This window comes from Anabrus simplex, chromosome 7, assembly GCF_040414725.1.
Source record: "Anabrus simplex isolate iqAnaSimp1 chromosome 7, ASM4041472v1, whole genome shotgun sequence".
Taxonomy (NCBI): Eukaryota; Metazoa; Arthropoda; class Insecta; order Orthoptera; family Tettigoniidae; genus Anabrus; species Anabrus simplex.
Window position 1 is genome coordinate 264,219,820 of NC_090271.1, and position 23,233 is coordinate 264,243,052.

The following is a 23,233-nucleotide window of genomic DNA, read 5'->3' on the forward strand; positions in this document are numbered from 1 at the left end:
GACAGAGTGATGAAAAACTTGATTGTGCACATTGTGTTTAATAAATTAATTACAAATTTCCAAGTACAATCCTCAGTTGTAGAAATGCTACCGTAATCTACAATTGTCCTGATCCATATTCTTGTATATTGCCAGATGTGTGAGTTTATCACCTCACGCCTTGAGAATAATTGAGATAAGAGACATGCTGTCCGAATTCTTTTGCTTTATTACAGCAGCTGGTGCTCAACCAATTAATAGTATATTGTGTGAAGGACATTAAGAGTAACAATAGTGGAAGGAGTAGTTACAAGAAGACAGACGACTAAAGAGACAACTATCAACATCTGTTGGATCAATACGGGAAACTGCAAGTAGCACCAAACAGAAGCCGACACCTAGCGGGAAGAACCAATAGAGAGAGGACGGCAGGAAGTCAATTATCCGAGAAGGACAGATAGTGACATGTACAGACGCAGCGCATGAAGCCACAAGCACAAATACAAACCCGACATCTAATGGGGAAAGACAATACAGAGAAGGTAGCTGCGAAAAATCAAGCGACAACCGATACACCAAAAACGCGCTTGACGCAGGTCTCAGTATTTCGAACGCACCTGCTACCATAGATACAGCACAGACCAGAGGGAGCAGTAGCAGCAAGTCAGTGGCAGATATAGAATAAAACAAAGACGGCAATAGTGACAGGTTAGAGACGCAAGTGGGTCAAGTAAGCAAGAACGATAAAGTACTTAAAGACGAGGAGTTGGAAGAAAAAATCAACCGGCAACTGCAAACCAATAGAGGATACCCCAAACAACATTAAAGCATAAATAAAAGAGGAAATAAGGAATACGACCGGAAGATCAATGGCAACACAACAAAAGGATGCAAACACACCGGAAGCAATAAACCCTATCACGGAGGATGAGAGAGAATACGAAATATGAGAAGAAGAACCCTAGACAAGACAAAAATACCCAAGAGGAACGACGGAATCGGATGAGGAAATAGAAATTGCCATGGTCACCGAAACCGAAAGAAATTCTAAACCCGGTGCGGATGAAAATGTAAAGCGGAGGGAAGACGAACAACAATGGACGAGAATGATGAGAGGAAGAAAGGGACCCAAAAGTGAACGAGTATCAGAAGGAGAAGGAGAAAAGGAAACAAGAGGAAGAATAAGGGGCACAAGGCAAGGGTAAACAAGTTGAAGGCAGTACAGGGAGACGCATTGCTATATCTGGGAAATCTGACTCCGGAAACCACGGAAGACACAGAAGAATACCTAACGGAAAATGGGGTGTCTGGAACAATAAAATGTCGAATGGTTTGTGATGTTCAAAATAGGCATCCCGATGAAAGAAAATTACATAGTATATAAGGGGGCATTTTGGCCAAAGGACGTCGAGAAAGTGAAAGTTCTCAACTGGAACATAGAAGGACTAGAAGGCGTATTAAGGCAGATGCCGAGAGACATTTTCAGTGAGTTCGACATCTGTATACTGGCAAAATCTGTATACCGCGGAATCAAAGTGTGAAGTGGAAGGATTCTATAACATTCACGCATTTGCGAAGAAAGGTGATAGAGAAAGGCCGTCAGGTGGGATAACACGCCTAATCAACTCGAAATTTACCCCATTTGAAACAGTTCTCGAGGAGGAAAATCAATTGGTTATTAAAACAAAAATAGGAACATCAGTTGGCGTATACTACAGACCACAGTACAGCGCAATAGATACAGCAGACGGTATACAGAGAGCATTAGACACTATACAGGCGAATGAAGAGTGATAATTGCGGGCGACCTGAACTGCTCAATAAATAAAGCAAACAACAAAGCGGAAATGGTACTGAACTATCTGCTAGTGAAAGGGCTCACATTTGTGAACGACAAAAAGGTACTCGCATACATATGCCACAACGGAGGAAGCGCCATAGACCTCATTTTCATTAGAGGCTTCGATACATTGGAACATAACCTACTAATAAGAAATGAGGCAGCGTTAATCAAGAAACATATACCAATAAGAACGACACTCAAGAGAAACGCACACATGAATAAATAAATACAAACACAAAGGATACGGAGAAGGTTGGACCCAGATATGTTCCAGGAGAACGCTGGTAAGATACCACGCCCACTACAAGATATCAGCGAGAGAAATCTGGACGAGGCCATGGCAGGGATAACCAAATATCATCGAAGAAGGAAATACAGCAAGGGAGGACACCAGGAAAGCGAAAAAATGGTTCGACAAGGAGTGTTACCTTGAAAGGCAAATTACACTAGAAAAATTGCACATAGCTGGAATAACGAAAGACAAAATAGACCTGGAATGCTATCAGGCAGCGAGGAAGAAATTCAAGGCGCTACTAAAGCGGAAAAAGCGGGAATTTAGGGCAAAGGAAGGCGAAAAGCTTGTAAAGGATGCTGAGAAGAATCCTTATAAGGCACTTAGACCAAGGCAGCCGCGATTCCCTGCAGACCTGCGAGAATCAATGAGAGGTGTGTTAGCCCTTAAGGAAACCAGACCGAAGTTAGAGGAGAGAAAAGTGATAGAAAATACTACAATATTCACAAGCGAGGAAATGAGAAAGGCCATCTCGACAAGCAAGGTGAACAAGGCACCGGGAATAGGCGGACTCTGCGCAGAACATCTAAAAGCTACATAATCCTATCTAGAACCAGTGTGGACAATGCTAATGAACAAGTGCGTGGAATCCGGTAACACACCCAATGCATGGCGGAAGGCAGTCATAAAGCTGCTATATAAAGGATAAGGGGACACGAGCAAGCCAGAATCTTAAAGAGGTATAGCCCTGGGATCGGTGGCATTTGTAATGCTCACCAAACTATTAGCACAGAAAATGAGTAACCTGATGGAACCACTGTTACCTGATGAACAATTTGGATTCCGGAAAGCGAGATCCACCCTTATAGTGGCGGACTGTCTGCTAAAGGACATACAAGAAAAAACACAAGCCCGCGGAAAGAAGTGTGTAATATTCATTGATTACACCAAAGCCTTTGACGCTGTCAATAGAAGGAAATTAATCGAGAAACTGGAAAGCCTCGTGGGACGTTCGGATAGGACGAATTTGATAGTAACAGCACTGAAGATGCACTCCGAACTCATACACAACTGTTCTCGTCTCGCCATTTGCGTTACGTCGCACCGACACAGATAGGTCTTATGGCGACGATGGGATAGGAAAGGCATAGTAGGAGTGGGAAGGAAGCGGCCTTAATTAATGTACAGCATTTGCTTGGTGTGAAAATGGGAAACCACGAAAAACCATCTTCAGGGCTGCCGATATTGGGGATCGAACCCACTATCTCCCGGATACAAGCTCACTGCTACGTGACCCAAACTCGCCCGGTACGCAACTGTTGATGGTTAACCAAACTGGTGCTAATGTTACGCTCTGGACCAGGCCTGCTGTGGTCCGGTATAAGGAATTCTGTTGTCACGGAGGTTGAATGTTAAGGCCAACGCAGAGGCCCAAAAGTGAATAAATGAAAGTGCGTACTACACAACTTTCTTCCAACATTCTATAGAAATTCTAGGATTCAGCTTTGAAATACAGATTCTAGTATACTATTTTTAAACGATTATAAGTTGAAAGCCGTAAAATATGGAACATACTTAAAATAAAATGTTCAGTTACGTAAAGATACGCTAGTTCTTCTAAACTATGTAGCAACAAATACAACTATAAGATGCTCGCTAAAGGATTATTACTTAAGTATGACCGTTAGATGTAGAAAGTTAATATCCGTGTCAAAGTCTTCAATAATGCTTTACGGTGTTCATTTAACTTTTTACCATTCCGGAGCACGTGCCATACATATTAATTCGACCGTATTTTCCCGATAAATTAGCAAAAACTCAACGTACTCTTCATAGGAATACTTCGTGAGAAGAAGAATAAGTGCTGTGACCTCATAGGTGTGGATTATTATTTGTGTGCGTTGGTTCGATTCCCACCTCAGCCATCCTGGAAGTGGTTTTCCGTGGTTTCCCACTTCTCCTCCAGGTAAATGCCGGGATGGTACCTAACTTAAGGCCACGGCCGCTTCCTTCCCTCTTCCTTGTATATCCCTTCCAATCTTCCCGTCCCTCCGCAAGGCCCCTGTTCAGCATAGCAGGTGAGGCCACATGGACGAGGTACTGGCTATCCTCCCCAGTTGTATCCCCGACCCAATGTCTCACGCTCCAGGACATTGCCCTTGAGGCGGTAGAGGTGGGATCCCTCGCTGAGTCGGAGGAAAAATCCAACCCTGGAGGGTAAGCAGATTAAGAAAGAAAGAAAGAAAGAAAGAAAGAAAGAAAGAAAGAAAGGTTATACGCGTTATTAGGGTTGCCTATCTCCGAGAACATAAGGGGCTGGTGAACCACTCGGTATATTCCTCTCGTAGCATTTTTCAATTATCAAGCGTATAATGAAAATCTGATACTCGTCATTCGCTTCATATGTGAGTTTGGATTAATCAAGTGAATATCAATTTCAAGTGTTCAGTTAGTCAGGGAACTTACGTTCTCTTTTAATGCGTTTCTGTTCTTTCTGGCTTTTCCCAATTTTTTGTTTTATTCTTTCATTCATTTTCAACTTCTTCAATTGAATAAATAGTTTTGTTTTATTTGAGTTTTCTTGTCCACTTAATTTGTTATGAGAGGATGGTTGCATAGTTGTACTTCCTCTTAAAACACCACCTTTACCTACCCGCCCCTCTGTGGTCTGAAACCGCACTGGTTTTCATCCAGCTCATTCTCAACCATTGATCACACCCTTCCTTCCAAAATGCTAGTGAACACCTTGCCTGGTATACTGATCAATGAAATACCTCTGTTGCAATCCTTTCTGTATCCTTGCTGTAGATAGGTGCAATTACTGCTTTCGTCCAATCAGGAGGTACCTTACTAACATTCCATACTAATTTTATTACTCTATGAAGTCATTTCATTTCTGCCTTCCCACATATTTCACTATTTCAGGTCTAATTCATCTGTTCCTGCTGCTTTATGACAATGCAGTTTATTTACCGCTCTTTCTACTTTTTCAAGCTTAATTTAACCAGTTTCCTCCCCAAGAGCGCGGTTACTTGTGACGTCAACAGAAAGTTTTCCTTTACGTTAAGATTTTCGAAGTATTCCTTCCACTTGTCCAGTGATTCTCCGGGAATTGTTACAAGTTCACCTGATTCACCCAAAAATACACTATTCATTTCCGTTTTCCCCTACGCTTCTAATATTCTTTATTAGTATAGACATGACACAGGCTTTTTGGGCTTATGTTGTGTCAACAAAATATTATTTTTATGACAATGGAGTTTATTTACTGTCCTTTCTACTTCCTCAAGCATAATTTCACCAATTTACTCCCCATGAGCGTGGTTGTTTGTAACGTCAACAGAAAGATTTTCATTATCGTTGGGAAGATTTTCGAAATATTCCTTCCACTTTTCCAGTGATAATATTTTCGTAACGTGGCATAAGCCCAAAAAGCCTGTATCATGTCTATAAGTGTGCGCCGTGAAAACATCAATGGTAAAATTCTTTATTACTATCTAGAAGGGTTTCCCTATCACTTGACTTAGCCTTTCCTTAAATTACAAGCGTTGTAGAACATACGACTGAAGATCATTTAGACATACATTTTTACCGTACGAGCTATAATAATACAGATATTCATGAATTTATACTTTTACTGCGATGTCTATCAACGGCGATCAGAGTTGATGTGGAAATGTTGTTCTGTCGCCATGGTAACGAGCTAACTGTCAATGATGATGACCGTAGTAGTAGTTGTCTTCATAAGGTGCAAACCCGCGGTAGTCATTAGTCACACTTGATCAGGAAGATTATGTGAAAGATTATCGATGCGAAACGAAAAATACGTGAAAGAACGACCACTGAAATAATGAGGGAGAAATAAATTATAATCGTATATTGTACATTTTGCTTTACATCGCACCGGCACAGATAGGTATTATGGCGACGATGGGAGAGGAAAGGGCTAGGAACGGGAAGGAAGCGACCGTGGCCTTAATTAAGGTACAGCCTGGTGTAAAGACGGGAAACCACGAAAGACCATCTGCGTGGCTACCGACAGTGGGGTCGAACCCACTATCTCCCGAATGTAAGCTCACAGTTACGTGACCCAAACCACGCGGCCATTCGCTCAGTAAATAAATTATAAAGGGGGATTGAAAGCTTAGGACTCCAATGACTAATAAGGAAACAAATTCGAAGGCCTACAAGCCCTAAAACTTATCAAGAATAACATTACACTGACTCACTTGCTGCTGATTGAGACGTTCTCTATCTCTTCTGCTGTTAATTATCTTCGCTGGATGGCTTTACTGCTGCAATTAAAAAAATCAACAACTTGACAAAGGGTACACAGCAGCTAGTAACCTATGAATGGATGAGCGAGTGTCTACGCGGTTTGCGTCATGTAGCTGTCATATAGTAGGTTCGAACCCCACTTCAGGCAGCCCTGGAGATAGTTTTCCGTGGTCACCCACTTTCACACCAGGCTAATGTTGGGACTCCACCTTAATTAAGACTACGGTCGTTTCCTTCCTTCCGGTACTAGACGACCTATCAACCACCTCGCTTTTTACAGCCAGTTCCCCCTCATTTCCCCTCTCCAACCCTTCCCAAGAACTTCAGTCACCCTAAGCCATTTTCTCCATGCTTCTCCACTATAATCTGAGCTTAGAAGACGTCGCCGATATCCGGAAGACATAAAAAGGAATAATCATCCAAATCAACGGAGACTCTGCAGCTAATCAACTCATCATCCAAATTGGAACAACCCCCTTCGGATCTCTCTTCACCACCCATTCAAACCCCACCTCCATCACCCCGCTATAATCAGCTAAGCTGCGTCATCTGTAACGCGGATCCCTCACTCGCAGAAGAAACGATTGTCGCCAAGCTCAATTCTGAGGGCCTTCCGCATCAGTAATACGGCGGCGCCAACATTCATGGCGCGGATCCTCCTGCCAACACCAGCTGACGTGGACAGACTCCTTGCCAGCGGTGTCTCAATCCATCGTCATTATCGCAAAGTCGAACTGTCCCGCCCTCCACCTCCACACTCTCTCAGATGCGACCCCTTGTGGATGGGGTCGGTAGAATAACACCCACGGTATCTTCTGCCTGTCGTAAGAGGTGACTAAAAGGGCCCCAGAGGCCCTCAACTTGGGAGCGTGGCATTCCTTCCACTTACTTTTGCCAGGCTCCTCACTTTCGTCTATCCTATCTGAGCTCTCTTGGTCAACTCTTGTCCTTTCCCAATCCCTACGGCATTAAGTTTGCGAATCCTCGGGATTCTTTCATTTTCATGCCTTTCGTGGCCCTTGTCTTTCTTTGGCCGATATCTTCATTTTCGAAGTGTCTGACTTTTCCTTCTGATTAATGTTAATAGAGGTAGGTTGCCTAATTGTACGTATTCTTAAAATAATGATCAACACCACTACTCTCAGATGCGGAAAATGTCTCAATTATATTGAACACACAGCAGCCCAGTGCAAAGCAAATCATCCCATCTGCGGTCATTGCATTCAACATCACTTCCCCAACAAGTACCCCAACACCCTTCAACCTCCCCTCTCCCCCGGTGTAACACCTGCGGGGGCAACCATGCAGCTTATTCTCGCCGATGTACTGTAGATGTTGCCTCGCACCTCTTCCAGACCAACAAAACCAAACCAAACCCCACGGCACTTAACGCCCTTGAAAGGGCCTTGGCCTGCCAAGCGACCGCTGCTCAGCCTGAAGGCCTGCAGATTACGAGGGGTCGTGTGGTCAGCACGACGCATCCTCTCGGCCGTTATTCTTGGCTTTCGAGGCAGGGACCGCCATCTCACCGTCAGAAAGCTCCAATTCTGATCACGTAGGCTGAGTGGACCTCGAACCAGCCCTCAGATCAAGATAAAAATCCCTGACCTGGCCGGGACTCGAACCCGGTGCCCCATGCGAGAGTCAGGCACGCTACCCCTACGCCACCGGACCGGCTTCTTTCAGACCGCCTTGAATTAATAGCCCCCATTCGCATTATCGACCCACCAGCCACGCCAATACGTTCACTATTTCCCCATCCAACAATTGATTTGTAACAATTTTATTGCTCAATATCCACTCAACAATTTACTCTTTCTCACAACACATTCAGATTTAAAAACATATTTCAACTTTTCACTTTTAGGAATGGTAGGAGCGGGAGTATTCCTTCTGGCGAAAGAAGAATTTGTAAGCTACAAAAATGTTAAAGATGAAAAACGTGAATTGCTAGGTGTAAGGCTCATTTCTAAAGATAATGGGCAACTTGATGTCTTTGGAGTGTACAGACCGAGAAAAAGACAGAAGTATTTAGTCAGCAGTATGTAAAGATTGTTGGTTACAAGGATAACGTCCAGATAGAGGAGGTGACTAATACTAAAGAAGTATTAAAATTTACCTATGGTAACAATGACATTTATGATAAGATACAAAAGTTGAAAACTAGACAAGTGGCTGGAATTGATAAGGGTAGCGCTGATGCTGATTCGGATTTATTTGATAACATCATCAGCTATGTGGGAAACAATTAGGAAAGGAATGTGATTGTAGCGAGAGATCTCAATTTTCCAAATGTCAATGGGAAGGTAATGCAAACGACAGGACAGGTATGACCAACAAATAACAAATAAGTTAATATGGGAAGGACAGCTGATTCAGAAAGTGATGGAATCAACTAGAGGGAAGAATATCCTGGACGTGGTGCTGGTAAAACCATATGAGCTCTATAGAGAAACCGAAGTAATAGATGGTATTAGTGATCACGAAGCTGTTTTTGTCATAGTTAAAAATAAATGTGATAGAAAGGAAGGTCTTAAAAGAAGGACTATTAGGCAGTACCATATGGCTGATAAAGCAGGCATGAGGAAGTTTAAAAGAAGTAACTATGATCGATGGAAAACGGTAAATAAAAATGTAAACAGACTGAGATGGATTTAAAGCAATTGTCGAGGAATATCAAAAGAGGTTTGTACCTTTAAAGGTGGTAAGGAATGATAAAGACCCTCTTTATTATAACAGAGAAATAAAGAGACTAAGAAGGAGGTGCAGATTGGAAAGAAACAGAGTTAGAAATGGCTGTGGAAGTAAGGAGAAATTGAAGAAACTTACTAGGAAATTAATTATAATTTCGTGTGGCTATTTATAGCCGAGTGAAGCCTTTGTAAGGCAGACCCTCCGATGAGGGCTGGCGGCATCTGCCATGTGTAGGTAACTGCGTGTCATTGTGGTGGAGGATAGTGTTATGTGTGGTGTGTGAGTTGCAGGGATGTTGGGAACAGCACAAAAACACAGCCCGCGGGCCATTACAATTAACCAATGAAGGTTAAAACCCCAGACACTGCCGGGAATCGAACCCGGGACCCTCTGAACCGAAGGCCAGTACGCTGACCATTCAGCCAACGAGTCGGAAACTAGGCAATTGAATCTAGTAAAGAAGCTAAGGATAACATGATGGCAAGCATAATTGGCAGTCATGCAAATTTTAGTGAAACATGGAAGTGTGCATATAGGTACTTTAAGGCAGAAACATGTTTCAAGAAAGACATTCCAGGAATCATTAATGAGTAAGGTGTGTGTGTGTGAGAGAGAGAGAGAGAGGATCTTCAAAAGGCAGAAGTATTCAGTCAGCAGTATGTACAGATTGTTGGTTAAAATAATAATGTCCAGATAGAGGAGTTGCCTAATACTAAAGAAGTATTAACACTTACCTATGATAACAAGATACAAAAGTTGAAAACTAGAAAAGTGGCTGGAATTGATGAGATTACTGGGGACCTAAAGACAATGGGTTGGGATATAGTATCATATCTGAAGTACTTATTTGATTATTGTTTGCATGAAGAAGCTATACCAAATGAATGGAGAGTTGCTATAGTAGCCCCTGTGTATGGAGGGAAGGGTGATAGACATAAAACTGAAAATTACTGGCCAGTCAGTTTGACATGCATTGCATGTAAGCTTGGGAAAGCATTCTTTCCGGTAATATTAGCCATGTTTGCGAAATGAACAACTGGTTCGATAGAAGGCAATTCGGGTGTATGAAAGGTTACTTCACTGAAGCTCAACTTATAAGATTCCAGCATGTTATAGCAGATATCTTGGATTCAGGAAGTCAAATGGACTGTATCGCGATTGACCTGTCTAAAGTATTTGATAGGGTGGATCATGGGAGACTACTGGCAAAAATGAGTGCAATTGGACTAGACAAAACTGTGACTGAATGGGTTGCTATATTTCTAGGAAATAGGTCTCAGAGAGTTAGAGTAGGTGAAGCTTTGTCTGACCCTGTAATAGTTGAGAGGGGAGTTCCTCAGGGCAGTGTTATCGGACCTTTATGTTTTCTTATATATATAAATGATATGAGTAAAGGAGTGGAATCGGAGGTAAGGCTTTTTGCGGATGATGTTATTCTCTATAGAGTGATAAATAAGTTACAAGATTGTGAGCAACTGCAACGTGACCTCGAAAATGTTGTGAGATGGACAGCAGGCAATGGTATGTTGATAAACGGGGCTAAAAGTCAGGTTGTGAGTTTCACAAATAGGAAAAGTCCTCTCAGTTTTAATTATTGCGTTGATGGGGTGAAAGTTCCTTTTGGGGATCATTGTAAGTATCTAGGTGTTAATATAAGGAAAGATTTTCATTGGTGAAATCACATAAATGGGATTGTAAATAAGGGGTACAGATCTCTGCAGCCAACGGCCGTAGCCGTGTTGAAACACCGGATCCCGTGAGATCTCCGAAGTTAAGCAACATTGGGCGTGGTCAGGAGTTGGATGGGTTGCCACGCGCTGTTGGTGGGGGGTAAGGGAATGGAGGAGCGGAAAGGAACTGGCCACCCTACCGCACGTAAACTCCGGCTCAGGAACGCCTCTGCGGAGGTTCGGACCTGCCTTCGGGCAGAATAACCCTTACCTTACCAGATCTCTGCACATGGTTATGAGGGTGTTTAGGGGTTGTAGTAAGGTTGTAGAGGAGAGGGTATACATGTCTCTGGTAAGACCCCAAATAGAGTATGGTTCCAGAGTATGGGACTCTCACCAGGATTACTTGATTCAAGAACTAAAAAATGCAAAAGAAAGCAGGTCGATTTGTTCTGGGTGATTTCCTACAAAAGAGTAGCGTTACAAAAACTTTGCTATGTTTGGGCTGGGAAGACTTGGGAGAAAGGAGGCGAGCTGCTCGACTAAGTGGCATGTTCCATGCTGTCAATGGAGAGATGTTGTGAAATGACATTAGTATAGGAATAAGTTTGAGAGGTGTCTTTAAAAGTAGGAAAGATCACAATGTGAAGATGAAATTGGAATTCAAGAGGACAAATTGGCCCAACATTCGTTTATAGGAAGGATATTTAGGGATTTAGGGAGATGTTCAATAAATTTCCAATTTCTTTGAAATCATTTAAGAAAAGTCTAGGAAGACAACACATAGGGACGGGTGAACCGAGCACGCCTTTACGACATACTACTACTACTACTACTGCTGCTGCTAACAGAAGTTTTCTCGCTGACGTAAATACATATAAAAATATACGAGTGTGTAGTCCTAGATATTTGCAGTGTGAGGTAAGTGGTTATGCTTGTAAGATTTGTAATAAAGCGAGGTTATGCCGAATTCTTTTATTTGGATGCGTCCTGATAATGTAAGCCTAATATAACGTTCAGTGACGAGATTATTGAGATTTATCTGACAAATTAAACGAACCTTCGTGAGTTTATGGTGTCCTAGTATTTTCTGATGAAAATTTTGCAGTGGATATTGATCTTGTCAGATAGTTTTGTGAGATATTATTTCTCTGTCAGCATTTTTATGTGGTAGACGGTAATAGACCACAGAGATAGAGAGAGTTAAAAAGTCCTAGAGTTTGTTTTCCTGTTTTCGAAGATGTTTCAGTGACTCCAAATTGGGACAGAAATACTGTGAGTGATGAATCAATCTGAAGCTCAGATAGATCACTTGCTGAAGTGGTATATGAATGCAGTATAAGTTATGACCGTGAAGTTAGTATAATTTTATTGAATTAAAGTTTTGTCGGAGATAGAGAGCATTATTTTATGTGGATTTCTTGAAGTTGTTTAAGATATTACATTATTTTGAGGTTATGTTCAGAGCAAGACAGGTTTATTTTGTTTGACTCCAAATACATTTTTGGACACGCCGTAGTAATCTACCTGTCGAAGCTGATATCTTACTTGTACTTGGACGTCCTAGTTCGTGAACCATGGGCAACGGCTGAGTGGCCTAGTAAGTGGTCCTGAGAGTCGGGATACCAGTTGCTATGGAATGGGAGTGGGCATCTCGGACATATTCTGAGTCCTGGCCCTCCTTGTGCTCAGGAGGCTAGGACTATACAATCCATCGGTGGTCCATAACCCGTTAGAGGAGAGATCCTCACTTGGACTATGTGCAAGTAGGGCAGCATCCTGCTTCATGAATCGACCGAGCTCAGAACATTTTAAGCAAGCCTCGGACCTATGGGAGTAACGGAGTCCCACTCCCATTTGACAGGCGAGGGACTCCTTGGAAACAACTTGGCGAACGAAATGGAATTCGATGGGGAGCTATCAATATTAATGGGGCTTATGGAAGAAAGAAAGTAGAACTGGCTGAGTCAGCAAAGAGGATGCATCTGGATGTGCTAGGAGTAAGTGATATTCGGGTAAGGGGAGATAACGAGGAAGAGATAGGAGATTATAAAGTGTACTTGACGGGTGTTAGAAATGGAAGGGCAGAGTCTGGGGTAGGGCTCTTTATCAGGAATACCATTGCACGCAACATAGTTTCTGTTAGGCACGTAAATGAGCGAATGATGTGGGTAGATTTGTCATTTGGAGGAATTAGGACTAGAATTGTGTCCGTGTATTCACCATGTGAGGGTGCAGATGAGGATGAAGTTGACAAGTTTTATGAAGCATTGAGTGACATCGTAGTCAGGGTAAACAGCAAGGATAGAATAGTGCTAATGGGCGATTTCAATGCGAGAGTTGGGAATAGAACTGAAGGATACGAAAGGGTGATTGGTAAATGTGGGGAAGATATGGAAGCTAATGGGAATGGGAAGCGTTTGCTGGACTTCTGTGCTAGTATGGGTTTAGCTGTTACGAATACATTCTTCAAGCATAAGGCTATTCACCGCTACACATGGGAGGCTAGGGGTACCAGATCCATAATAGACTATATCTTAACAGACTTCGAATTCAGGAAATCTGTTAGGAATGTACGAGTTTTCCGGGGATTTTTCGATGATACAGACCACTATCTGATCTGTAGTGAGCTAAGTATCTCTAGGCCTAAGGTAGAGAAAGTGAAATCTGTCTGCAAACGAATAAGGGTAGAAAATCTCCAGGACGAGGAAATTAGACGGAAGTACATGGATATGATTAGTGAGAAGTTTCGAACAGTAGACATTAAGCAGGTTCAGGATATAGAAAGTGAATGGGTGGCATACAGGGATGCTGTAATAGAAACAGCCAGGGAATGCCTTGGAACAACTGTGTGTAAAGATGGGAAAAGGCGAACATCTTGGTGGAATGATGAAGTGAGAGCAGCTTGTAAACGTAAAAAGAAGGCTTATAAGAAATGGCTCCAAACAAGGACTGAGGCAGATAGGGAGTTGTATGTAGATGAAAGAAACAGAGCGAAACAAATAATAGTTGAATCCAAAAAGAAGTCATGGGAAGATTTTGGTAACAACCTGGAAAGGCTAGGTCAAGCAGCAGGGAAACCTTTCTGGACAATAATAAAGAATCTTAGGAAGGGAGGGAAAAAGGAAATGAACAGTGTTTTGAGTAATTCAGGTGAACTCATAATAGATCCCAGGGAATCACTGGAGAAGTGGAGGGAATATTTTGAACATCTTCTCAATGTAAAAGGAAATCATCCTGGTGGTGTTGTGAACAGCGAAGCTCAAGGGGAGGAGGAAAATGATGTTGGTGAAATTATGCTTGAGGAAGTGGAAAGGATGGTAAAGAAACTCCATTGTCATAAGGCAGCAGGAATAGATGAAATTAGACCTGAAATGGTGAAGTATAGTGGGAAGGCAGGGATGAAATGGCTTCATAGAGTAGTAAAATTAGCGTGGAGTGTTGGTAAGGTACCTTCAGATTGGGCAAAAGCAGTAATTGCCCCTATCTATAAGCAAGGGAACAGGAAGGATTGCAACAACTATCGAGGTATCTCACTGATTAGTATACCAGGCAAAGTATTCACTGGCATCTTGGAAGGGAGGGTGCGATCAGTCGTTGAAAGGAAGTTGGATGAAAACCAGTGTGGTTTCAGACCACAGAGAGGCTGTCAGGATCAGATTTTCAGTATGCGCCAGGTAATTGAAAAATGCTACGAGAGGAATAGGCAGTTGTGTTTATGTTTCGTAGATCTAGAGAAAGCATATGACAGGGTACCGAGGGAAAAGATGTTCGCCATACTGGGGGACTATGGAATTAAAGGCAGATTATTAAAAGCAATCAAAGGCATTTATGTTGACAATTGGGCTTCAGTGAGAATTGATGGCAGAATGAGTTCTTGGTTCAGGGTACTTACAGGGGTTAGACAAGGCTGTAATCTTTCACCTTTGTTGTTTGTAGTTTACATGGATCATCTGCTGAAAGGTATAAAATGGCAGGGAGGGATTCAATTAGGTGGAAATGTAGTAAGCAGTCTGGCCTATGCTGACGACTTGGTCTTAATGGCAGATTGTGCCGAAAGCCTACAGTCTAATATCGTGGAACTTGAAAATGGGTGCAATGAGTATGGTATGAAAATTAGCCTCTCGAAGACTAAATTGATGTCAGTAGGTAAGAAATTCAACAGAATTGAATGTCAGATTGGTGATACAAAGCTGGAACAGGTCGATAATTTCAAGTATTTAGGGTGTGTGTTCTCCCAGGATGGTAATATAGTAAGTGAGATTGAATCAAGTTGCCGTAAAGCTAATGCAGTGAGCTCGCAGCTGCGATCGACTGTATTCTGTAAGAAGGAAGTCAGCTCCCAGACGAAACTATCTTTACATCGGTCTGTTTTCAGACCAACTTTGCTTTACGGGAGCGAAAGCTGGGTGGACTCAGGATATCGTATTCATAAGTTAGAAGTAACCGACATGAAAGTAGCAAGAATGATTGCTGGTACAAACAGGTGGGAACAATGGCAGGAGAGTACTCGGAATGAGGAGATAAAGGCTAATTTAGGAATGAACTCGATGGATGAAGCTGTGCGCATAAACCGGCTTCGGTGGTGGGGTCATGTGAAGCGAATGGAGGAGGATAGGTTACCTAGAAGAATAATGGACTCTGCTATGGAGGGTAAGAGAAGTAAAGGTAGACCAAGACGACGATGGTTAGACTCGGTTTCTAACGATTTAAAAATAAGAGGTATAGAAGTAAATGAGGCCACAACACTAGTTGCAAATCGAGGATTGTGGCGACGTTTAGTAAATTCACCGAGGCTTGCAGACTGAACGCTGAAAGGCATAACAGTCTATAATGATAATGTATGTATGTATGTATGTATGTATGTTAAAAATCTGACATCTGTTAACAGGCTATTGTAGTACTTTCATGTCACCTATAAGTAGTTAAAAGGATAATTATTAGTTTTGTCGAATTAATTGATTAATTCATTATTTTTAGATGCGAATATTATATTAGTAAAGGTCATGTAGAGTGTGTTATAATTTATAATAGTCATTCGGAAGGAGACATTTCAAGAGAGAATTGGAAACGGCCCAAATATGCTTTAAAATCATATAAATAATAATCATATGATTTTCAGTCATGAATTCTTTGCATGTAAAACACGTGACTCTTAGCATGTTAACATTTCGTTATGTCATTATTTCAGCATTTGTGGAATATTTTGGTGCACAGATTTTTATGTGTTGTTGCTTTATTTTTGCTTGCCGTAGTTGTTCTGACCAATTGTTGTTGTGTTGCAACATTGTTGTGTTGCAACATTGTTGTGGTGTTGGAAGTATTTTTAACCAGCGTTGCAGTGTATTTTTGTGTGTTAGTGTAATCGACTTGTAATCGTTAAGCAATAGTAACTATGAATTAGGGTTTAATAGTGGAGAATCAGGGACAGCTAGTTAATAATGTCGGCAATGTGTTCATAGAAAGTAAAATAAACATATCCATCAGTTTTATAAAATTATAAAAATGAAAATTTGTCTAGGATATTTTATAGTAATTCATTTTAACAGAAGAAGAATTTGTATTTCCAGGGTAAAATTTGGTTTCCTACGAGTGACTGTTTTCAGGAACAGTTCAATGTAATATGAATAATCATTTTAATTCCTATAAGACAAGTGTCAGGGTGGTACTCATAGAACATATTCGGTGTCAAGCGTAGAAGGTTTTCATTTTTTTCTGTGGGAACCTTCATTATTGATTTATGTCATAGGCATTTTCTTTAGACTCAACTATTTTATGTAAACGATCCATTAGGTCTTACTTTCTTAGTTGTGTGAGGTCTGAATGCCCTGTTCAGCATATTTTTGGATAGTAGTCGAATCAGACTCACATGGGTTCAAATAGGTTATTATTTTTGTTGTAAACTACTGCATTTCATTTTATTCTTCTGGTGATCTTGTTAGATTTTGTAATTATTCAATGTTTTCCTTCTTTGTTTGATCTTTTATTCATTAAATTCAGTTTAAGTAGAACTCAGTTTTCTCTTTACAATAAGATAATTTCCACACACACATCCATACATACCTCTTTGCACCCCATCATGAATATGAGCAAAAACCAACGGCGATCCAAAAGATTAAGAGTCAGTAGGTTAGCATCCGGCTACGCTGAAGACTCCTGCTTACATCATGCGGCGTTCCAAGGGTAATTACAGTATGGAATTAAGGATTGCTTATATTTGTGTAAATTAGCACACAGTGGTTTTTTTCTCCAGGTCATGTGAATTCCTTTTTACAAGAAATATTTATTCCGCTATGGTTATTTATAATACATGATATCATTATAATAATACATTATAATGCATTATAATAATTATAACATAACACATTATAATACATTATATCATTTTGGTCTTGGTTTAATTACATTAAATGAGATTGTGGTACAACTGATGAGTTTCTCTCCTTCCATTGCTGTTTGACGAGCCCTCCAGTATCCAAATATTATCGGGTTGTCCGCTAAGAACGATAGATCAACAGGTGCATCTTTGATCTCATAGGTACCCTGAAACATAATACCAACAGTCGGATTAAATAGATAAACGTGCTAAGGAAACCGGGAATGCCCTATCTCTCGCAAGTAAAAACCTTCAACATGTATGTCCCTATATAAATATTCACTATAATTTTTAAATGACAGTCCTATGATCTAGGGATAGCGCGTCTGCTTCTTACCCGAATGTCGCGAGTTCGATTCTTGGCGAGGTCAGGGTTTTTTATGTCGTAAGAGGCGACTAAAAGGGCTCCCAGGGGCCCTCAACTTGGTTACGTGGGTTGGCGACCACGGGCCCCGTAGTTGAGTCCTGGCATTGCTCCCACTTACTTGTGCCAGGCTCCTCACTTTCATCTGTTCTACACAACCTCCCTTGGTCAACTCTTGTTCTTTTCCGACCCCGACGGTATTAGAGCACTCGAGGCCTAGAGGCCCTTTGTGGCCCTTGTCTTCCTTTGACCGATACCTTCACTTTTCGAAGTGTCGGATCCCTTCTATTTTTCTCTCTGATTAGTAGACTATTATACAGAGGATGGTTGCCTGGTTGTACTTCTTCTTTAAACAGTAATCACCACCACCAACACCTCAGGGATTTTTTCCTGAACCTGAGGGTTGGTTCGAGATCCACTCTGCTTATGTGGTAACACTTTAGGAGACATTGGTCTCAATCTAGGATGCCAATAATGACGGCCGAGATGATTCATGCCGACTACACGTAATCAGTAGGCCTTCGGACTGAGGAACGGTCCCTTGCTAGGCCAAGGCCCACCAGGGCTGCTGCGCCATGGAGTTTTGGTTTTGTAATTTTGAAATATTTAAACACGTTTTTGGCACCTCCACTAAGTTCGATGAACCATAATGAGGTGGCCTTTCAGATTTTAATATCATAGAATTGTATTCCGTTTTCTTCTTCGTTCTTGCGTAGGCCTATATACTATCTCGCACAGGTGCAAGATCCACTCTTCGATTTGCCTTTGAGCATTTCACTCGATGCAAGGCGTCATTGGGGCTGACTCTCGTCCCACGCTTTAATGTGCCGAGCAAACCGCTGTATTTTAGATCGATCACTTGGCCGTCGTCAGTCAGGTGATATGTGATGTGACGTCTTCCCAACTGTAATCTCTCTGTCTCTGATAACAAGGCCGTACCTAAGTAGTCACCTCTCTCGCATCTTGTCAGCAATACAGTAGGTGCTTCCTTACGTCTTCGTTCGTAACACGATCTAATAACGTGGAATTCGCATCCTCATTTCCATAACATGGAGTGCTTGTTCATGTCTGGCAGTTGCAGACCAGCACTTGAACCCATTCAGGGCAACAGGGCGAATGTTACCCTTCAGTGCCGCTGTGATCTGCCGCCACACAAGCACTCCTGCGAATTCTCTCCATTTAAGCCAAGTCGCACTGACACACATGCAGCTATCCGGGAGGAAGTCACTATCACTTCAGCTAAGTGAGCTAAGGGACCTTATACAGTGTACACGATGCAGGTTGGCATGCAGGTAGGTTGTCAATCAATCAATCAATCAATCAATCAATCAATCAATCAATCAATCAATCAATCAATCAATCAATCAATCAATCAATCAATCAATCAATCAATCAATCAATCAATCAATCAATCAATCAATCAATCAATCAATCAATCAATCAATCAATCAATCAATCAATCAATCAATCAATCAATCAATCAATCAATCAATCAATCAATCAATCAATCAATCAATCAATCAATCAATCAATCAATCAATCAATCAATCAATCAATCACCGACCTGCATTTAGGGAAGCTGCCCACGTGGCAGATTCCCTATCTGTTGCTTACCTAGTTTTTTTAAATAACTGAAAAGAATTTGGAAATGTACTGAATATCTCTCTTGGTAAATTATTCCAATCTCTAAATCCTCTTCCTCTAAACGAATATTTGCCCCAATTTGTCCTCTAGAATTCCAACTTTACCGTCCTATGGTCTGTCCTACTTTTAAAAATACCACTCAAACTTATTCGTCCACTAACATCATTCCACACCATCTCTCCACTGATAGCTCGGGACATACTACTTACAAGGGGGCATTCCTAACTTGTCACCACCGATTTCGCTCGTTCCTTACGAAATAACATGATCTTTTTAAATATGTTGACGTTTCATGATAAATCCCTTACATTAATAGAGTTTTATAGTGCCCTAAAATGCCTATTTGGACCTTTAGAGCCTATTTTACTATTTTAGTGCCTAAAATGCCTATTTTCTACATCTTCTATCTTCTTCTTCTTCTATCTATATAAATAAAATCGTAACGACCGTGTGTCTGTACATTGATTATTTTGGCGAAATTTCCGTACAGTTATCCGTTTCAGGTGTAACAATGACCATCTGCATAATTTTTAGCTTTGGTGTTTGTTTGTTTGTTTGATTGTTTGTGTGTTTGTTTGTCTGTTTGTCTGTCCTTCTATAACTTGAAAACTACTGGATATATTTCCACCAAATTTCATATTTAGAATCCACCTGTCCTTGGGTAGATTTTAGCGCAAATATCGTTTCTAAATCCCTGAATTGAGTGGGGATTTTTACGAAACCGAAACCGTGATTTTGCACTCCCTCAAAGTATACACAACCGAACTTAATGGAAATCTACCTGCCTTAATGAAAATTAATTTCTAAACCATTTTTTTTCTCAAGTGCATCATTTCGATAACAGGAATTAATAAGGGAGATATCATTAACGGACCGTTTTTCGGTACAAATCCCAGCGGACTTAACGCAAGAGCGGGTGCGTGTAAAGCGTATTTCTTACAACTTGAAAACTACTGAGATATTTGAACCAAATTTTATATTTAGCATCCACCCCTCCAAGGGTAGGTTTTAAGGTTTATACCATTTCAGATTCCCGGAATGGACTGGGGTTTTATAGGGGACTGAAATGGTGATTTTTACTCTTCCACAATATATAAAGTACAAGACCAACCTGACTGGAAATCGAGAAAACTGTTTGGAAATCCAATTCTAATTTCTTTTTCTCATGTGCATTTTTCAACGGGAGGATTAATACGGGAGATAACATGAAAGATCGGTATTCAGGCTAAGTCTAGCGGACATAGCCCAAAAGGTGTTATACGTGGAGCAGATTCCTTATCTATCTAGATAAATCATATCGTAACGACCGTGTGTCTGTGCATTGCCTATTTTGGCGAAATTTTCGTACAGATTTCCGTTTAAGGGGTAATAGTGACCACCTGCATATTGTTTACCTATAGTTTCCTGGAAGTCCTAAATTTTACCCCCCCCCCGCCCAAAATCAAGATTGCCTCACAATCTGCCACACGAGCTGAAAAATTGAAATTAAGCAAATTTATACGTTTTAGCCGGTAACCTACGGAAAACTTCGAAGATCTTTAAATATTTCACTTTTTATTCCGAATAATATCGAAATATAGGCAATTTACTGACGGTGCAGACCTTCGTTTCGAGGTATTTCGCGGCTGAACGGTATGTCCTATCACAAAACGGATGGCACGATCTCCGTTCAATTTCGTGTGATCTACAACTTTGGTCCTGTGATATTTTGTCGTATCTCTCTCTCTCTCTCTCTCCTTTATAGGGTAGATTTGGCTGTATATTTCGATGGTTCGTAAATTTTGTGCTTTTTACACGCGTATTACTTAGTTTGACACACTTATAGGAAAGGTAGAGTCATCGAATTTGGCACGCACATTGACACGACCAATGGCTATGTGCGAACCAAATTTCATGATTCTAGCTTCCACATAAGTATGTGAAAAATAATGTAAAATGATGAAAATGTACCCAAATTTCACCTCATTCAAATATCGTAACTCAATCGAACCCATAAATATGTGAGATACGAGAAAATGTTTTAACACCAAACATGTAGAGCGACAAAAGGGACGTCTGAGGGTGCAAACCGTTTGTTGGTATGATGTACCGTTTAGGAGCAGTAAATCTCGAAATGAAGGTTTGCACTTTCAAATGTGCCCATGCTTATCTGTCATCTATATAAATATAATCGCAACGACTGTCTGTCTATACATTGGCTATTTTGGCGGAATTTTCGTACTGTTATCCGTTTCAGTTGTAATAATGACCATCTGCATATTTCTTAACTTTGGTGTCTGTTTGTCGGTTTGATTGTATGAGTTTTTATAACTTGAAAACTACTGAATATATTTCTACCAAACTTGATATTTAGAATCCACCTGTCCTTGTGTAGGTTTTAGGGCCAATATTATTTCTGAATACCTAAATTTACTGGGGGTTTATCCGAAACCGGAACCATGATTTTGCACTTCCTCAAAATATGCACATCCGAAATTAATCGAAATCTACAATCCCTAATGGAAATCCATTTCTAAAACTTTTGTTATCATGTGAATTTTTCGACAGGAGGATTAATAAGTTAGATATCATGAACGGTTGGTTTTGCAGGTTAAGTCCAGCGGACGTAGCCAAATGTATTGTACGTGGAGCATATTCCTTATCTATCTATATAAATAAAATCATAACGACTGTGTGTGCCTGTACATTGACTATTTTGGTGAAATTTTCGTACAGATACCCGTTTGAGGGGTAATAATGATCGTATGCATATTTTTTGGTTTAATTTCCTGATGTAACGGTTCAAATCCCGTTACAAGATGATATCTGTATTTTTATTATTGTATGATTTTATCTGTATATTACTATTATTATTATTATTATTATTATTATTATTATTATTATTATTATTATTATGTCAGTATTATTATTATGTTATCTGTGATATTGTACTATTATTGTAATTATCCGTTTTATTCAATTTTGCAATTGCCTGTTGCTTGCAAGATTGCACTTAGATGTATACATATATACGTATGTGTAGTATAACCCCCAATACCTGTACAGTGAGAATTGTTGTATATATCAGAGATTGGAAGTGACGTTGTTATATTGCGACACCACTGGCGATTCTGCCAAGTCATCGCCGCGCCTTGGCTACGTCATCGTATTTATTTAGCTATGCGCTCAGAAAGTTAGTCGCCGCGGGGCTATTTCACCACTGTATGTAATATCTGTCGCGTAGGTGGGAGTATGTCATTGTTATTTCTGGAGATTACGTAGTTGTGTCAACCAACGGCTATATAAGGTAGCTCCATATTGTAGCGTCAGTCATTAGTTATACGGATGCAGTACAGTGAAGTAGTCTACTAGATCAAGAGGCCTTAGTTGGTCCGTCAACCAGTGTGAACGAGAGATGGTGAAGACTCAGTGAGCCATTATTGGTCATTGAGAGAGTGAGACCAAATGGTTGGTCCGTCACTTAGTGGAAGACGCGGACGCAAGGCTTACCAAGGAGTCAGAGAGGGCAACCCTGGACCTGCCAAGAGGTCATACCGTATTGACTTACAAAGAAGTCAGATGATATGGAGAAGAAGCAGTCGCAAGGATGTATCACCACGTTAGGCGTGACACATCTACAGTAAACACCAGAGCAATGGATTACGTCGTAATTACACTCAAAGTGTTGAAGGTACAGTCAAGTAAATCAGTGAGGGAAATATTTCGTATAAATTGTTAAATGTCCGGTCAAGAAGAATTCAAATTCATGCCTAGTTTCTTTCAGTTGCAATGTCATAATTTCATATTCTCATCTGTTTTATCGCAACAAGACTCACTATTTTTTTGATATATTATTTAAAGAATATATATTGTTCTATCAAACGAATTCATAGTTTCATTTCATTGAAAGTAAAATATCTTAACCCCAAAATTAATGGGGAAACCGAACGCCAATCTCCTTTTCCCAGAACTTATATGGTATGTTGTCAACAGTAAGCTTATTACCCCACACCCTAGAGATGGTCAAGAGTCTCATTCTATTATTGCTGTACTGAGCGACAGCTGGCGCCCTTCAAATAACGTATGTGTAAATAAGCAGGTAACTGGTAAGTGTGAGTACCAGGTTCGACGAGTGTGTATTTTATTTAATGAATGTTAATTTTCAGATTTTCCA

General features: G+C 40.8%; 1 protein-coding gene across 1 annotated transcript in view; it reads right to left on the reverse strand.

Annotated features, from left to right (window-relative positions):
- Positions 1-16,962: 16,962 nt before the first annotated feature.
- Positions 16,963-23,233, reverse strand: part of LOC136877105 (uncharacterized) — a 75,749-nt gene continuing 69,478 nt past the window's right edge. Inside the window, exon 4 of the mRNA XM_067150920.2 lies at positions 16,963-17,239. Within this exon, the coding sequence (XP_067007021.1) occupies positions 17,078-17,239 (162 nt within the window). The 3' untranslated portion in view covers positions 16,963-17,077. The remainder of the gene's footprint in view (positions 17,240-23,233) is intronic.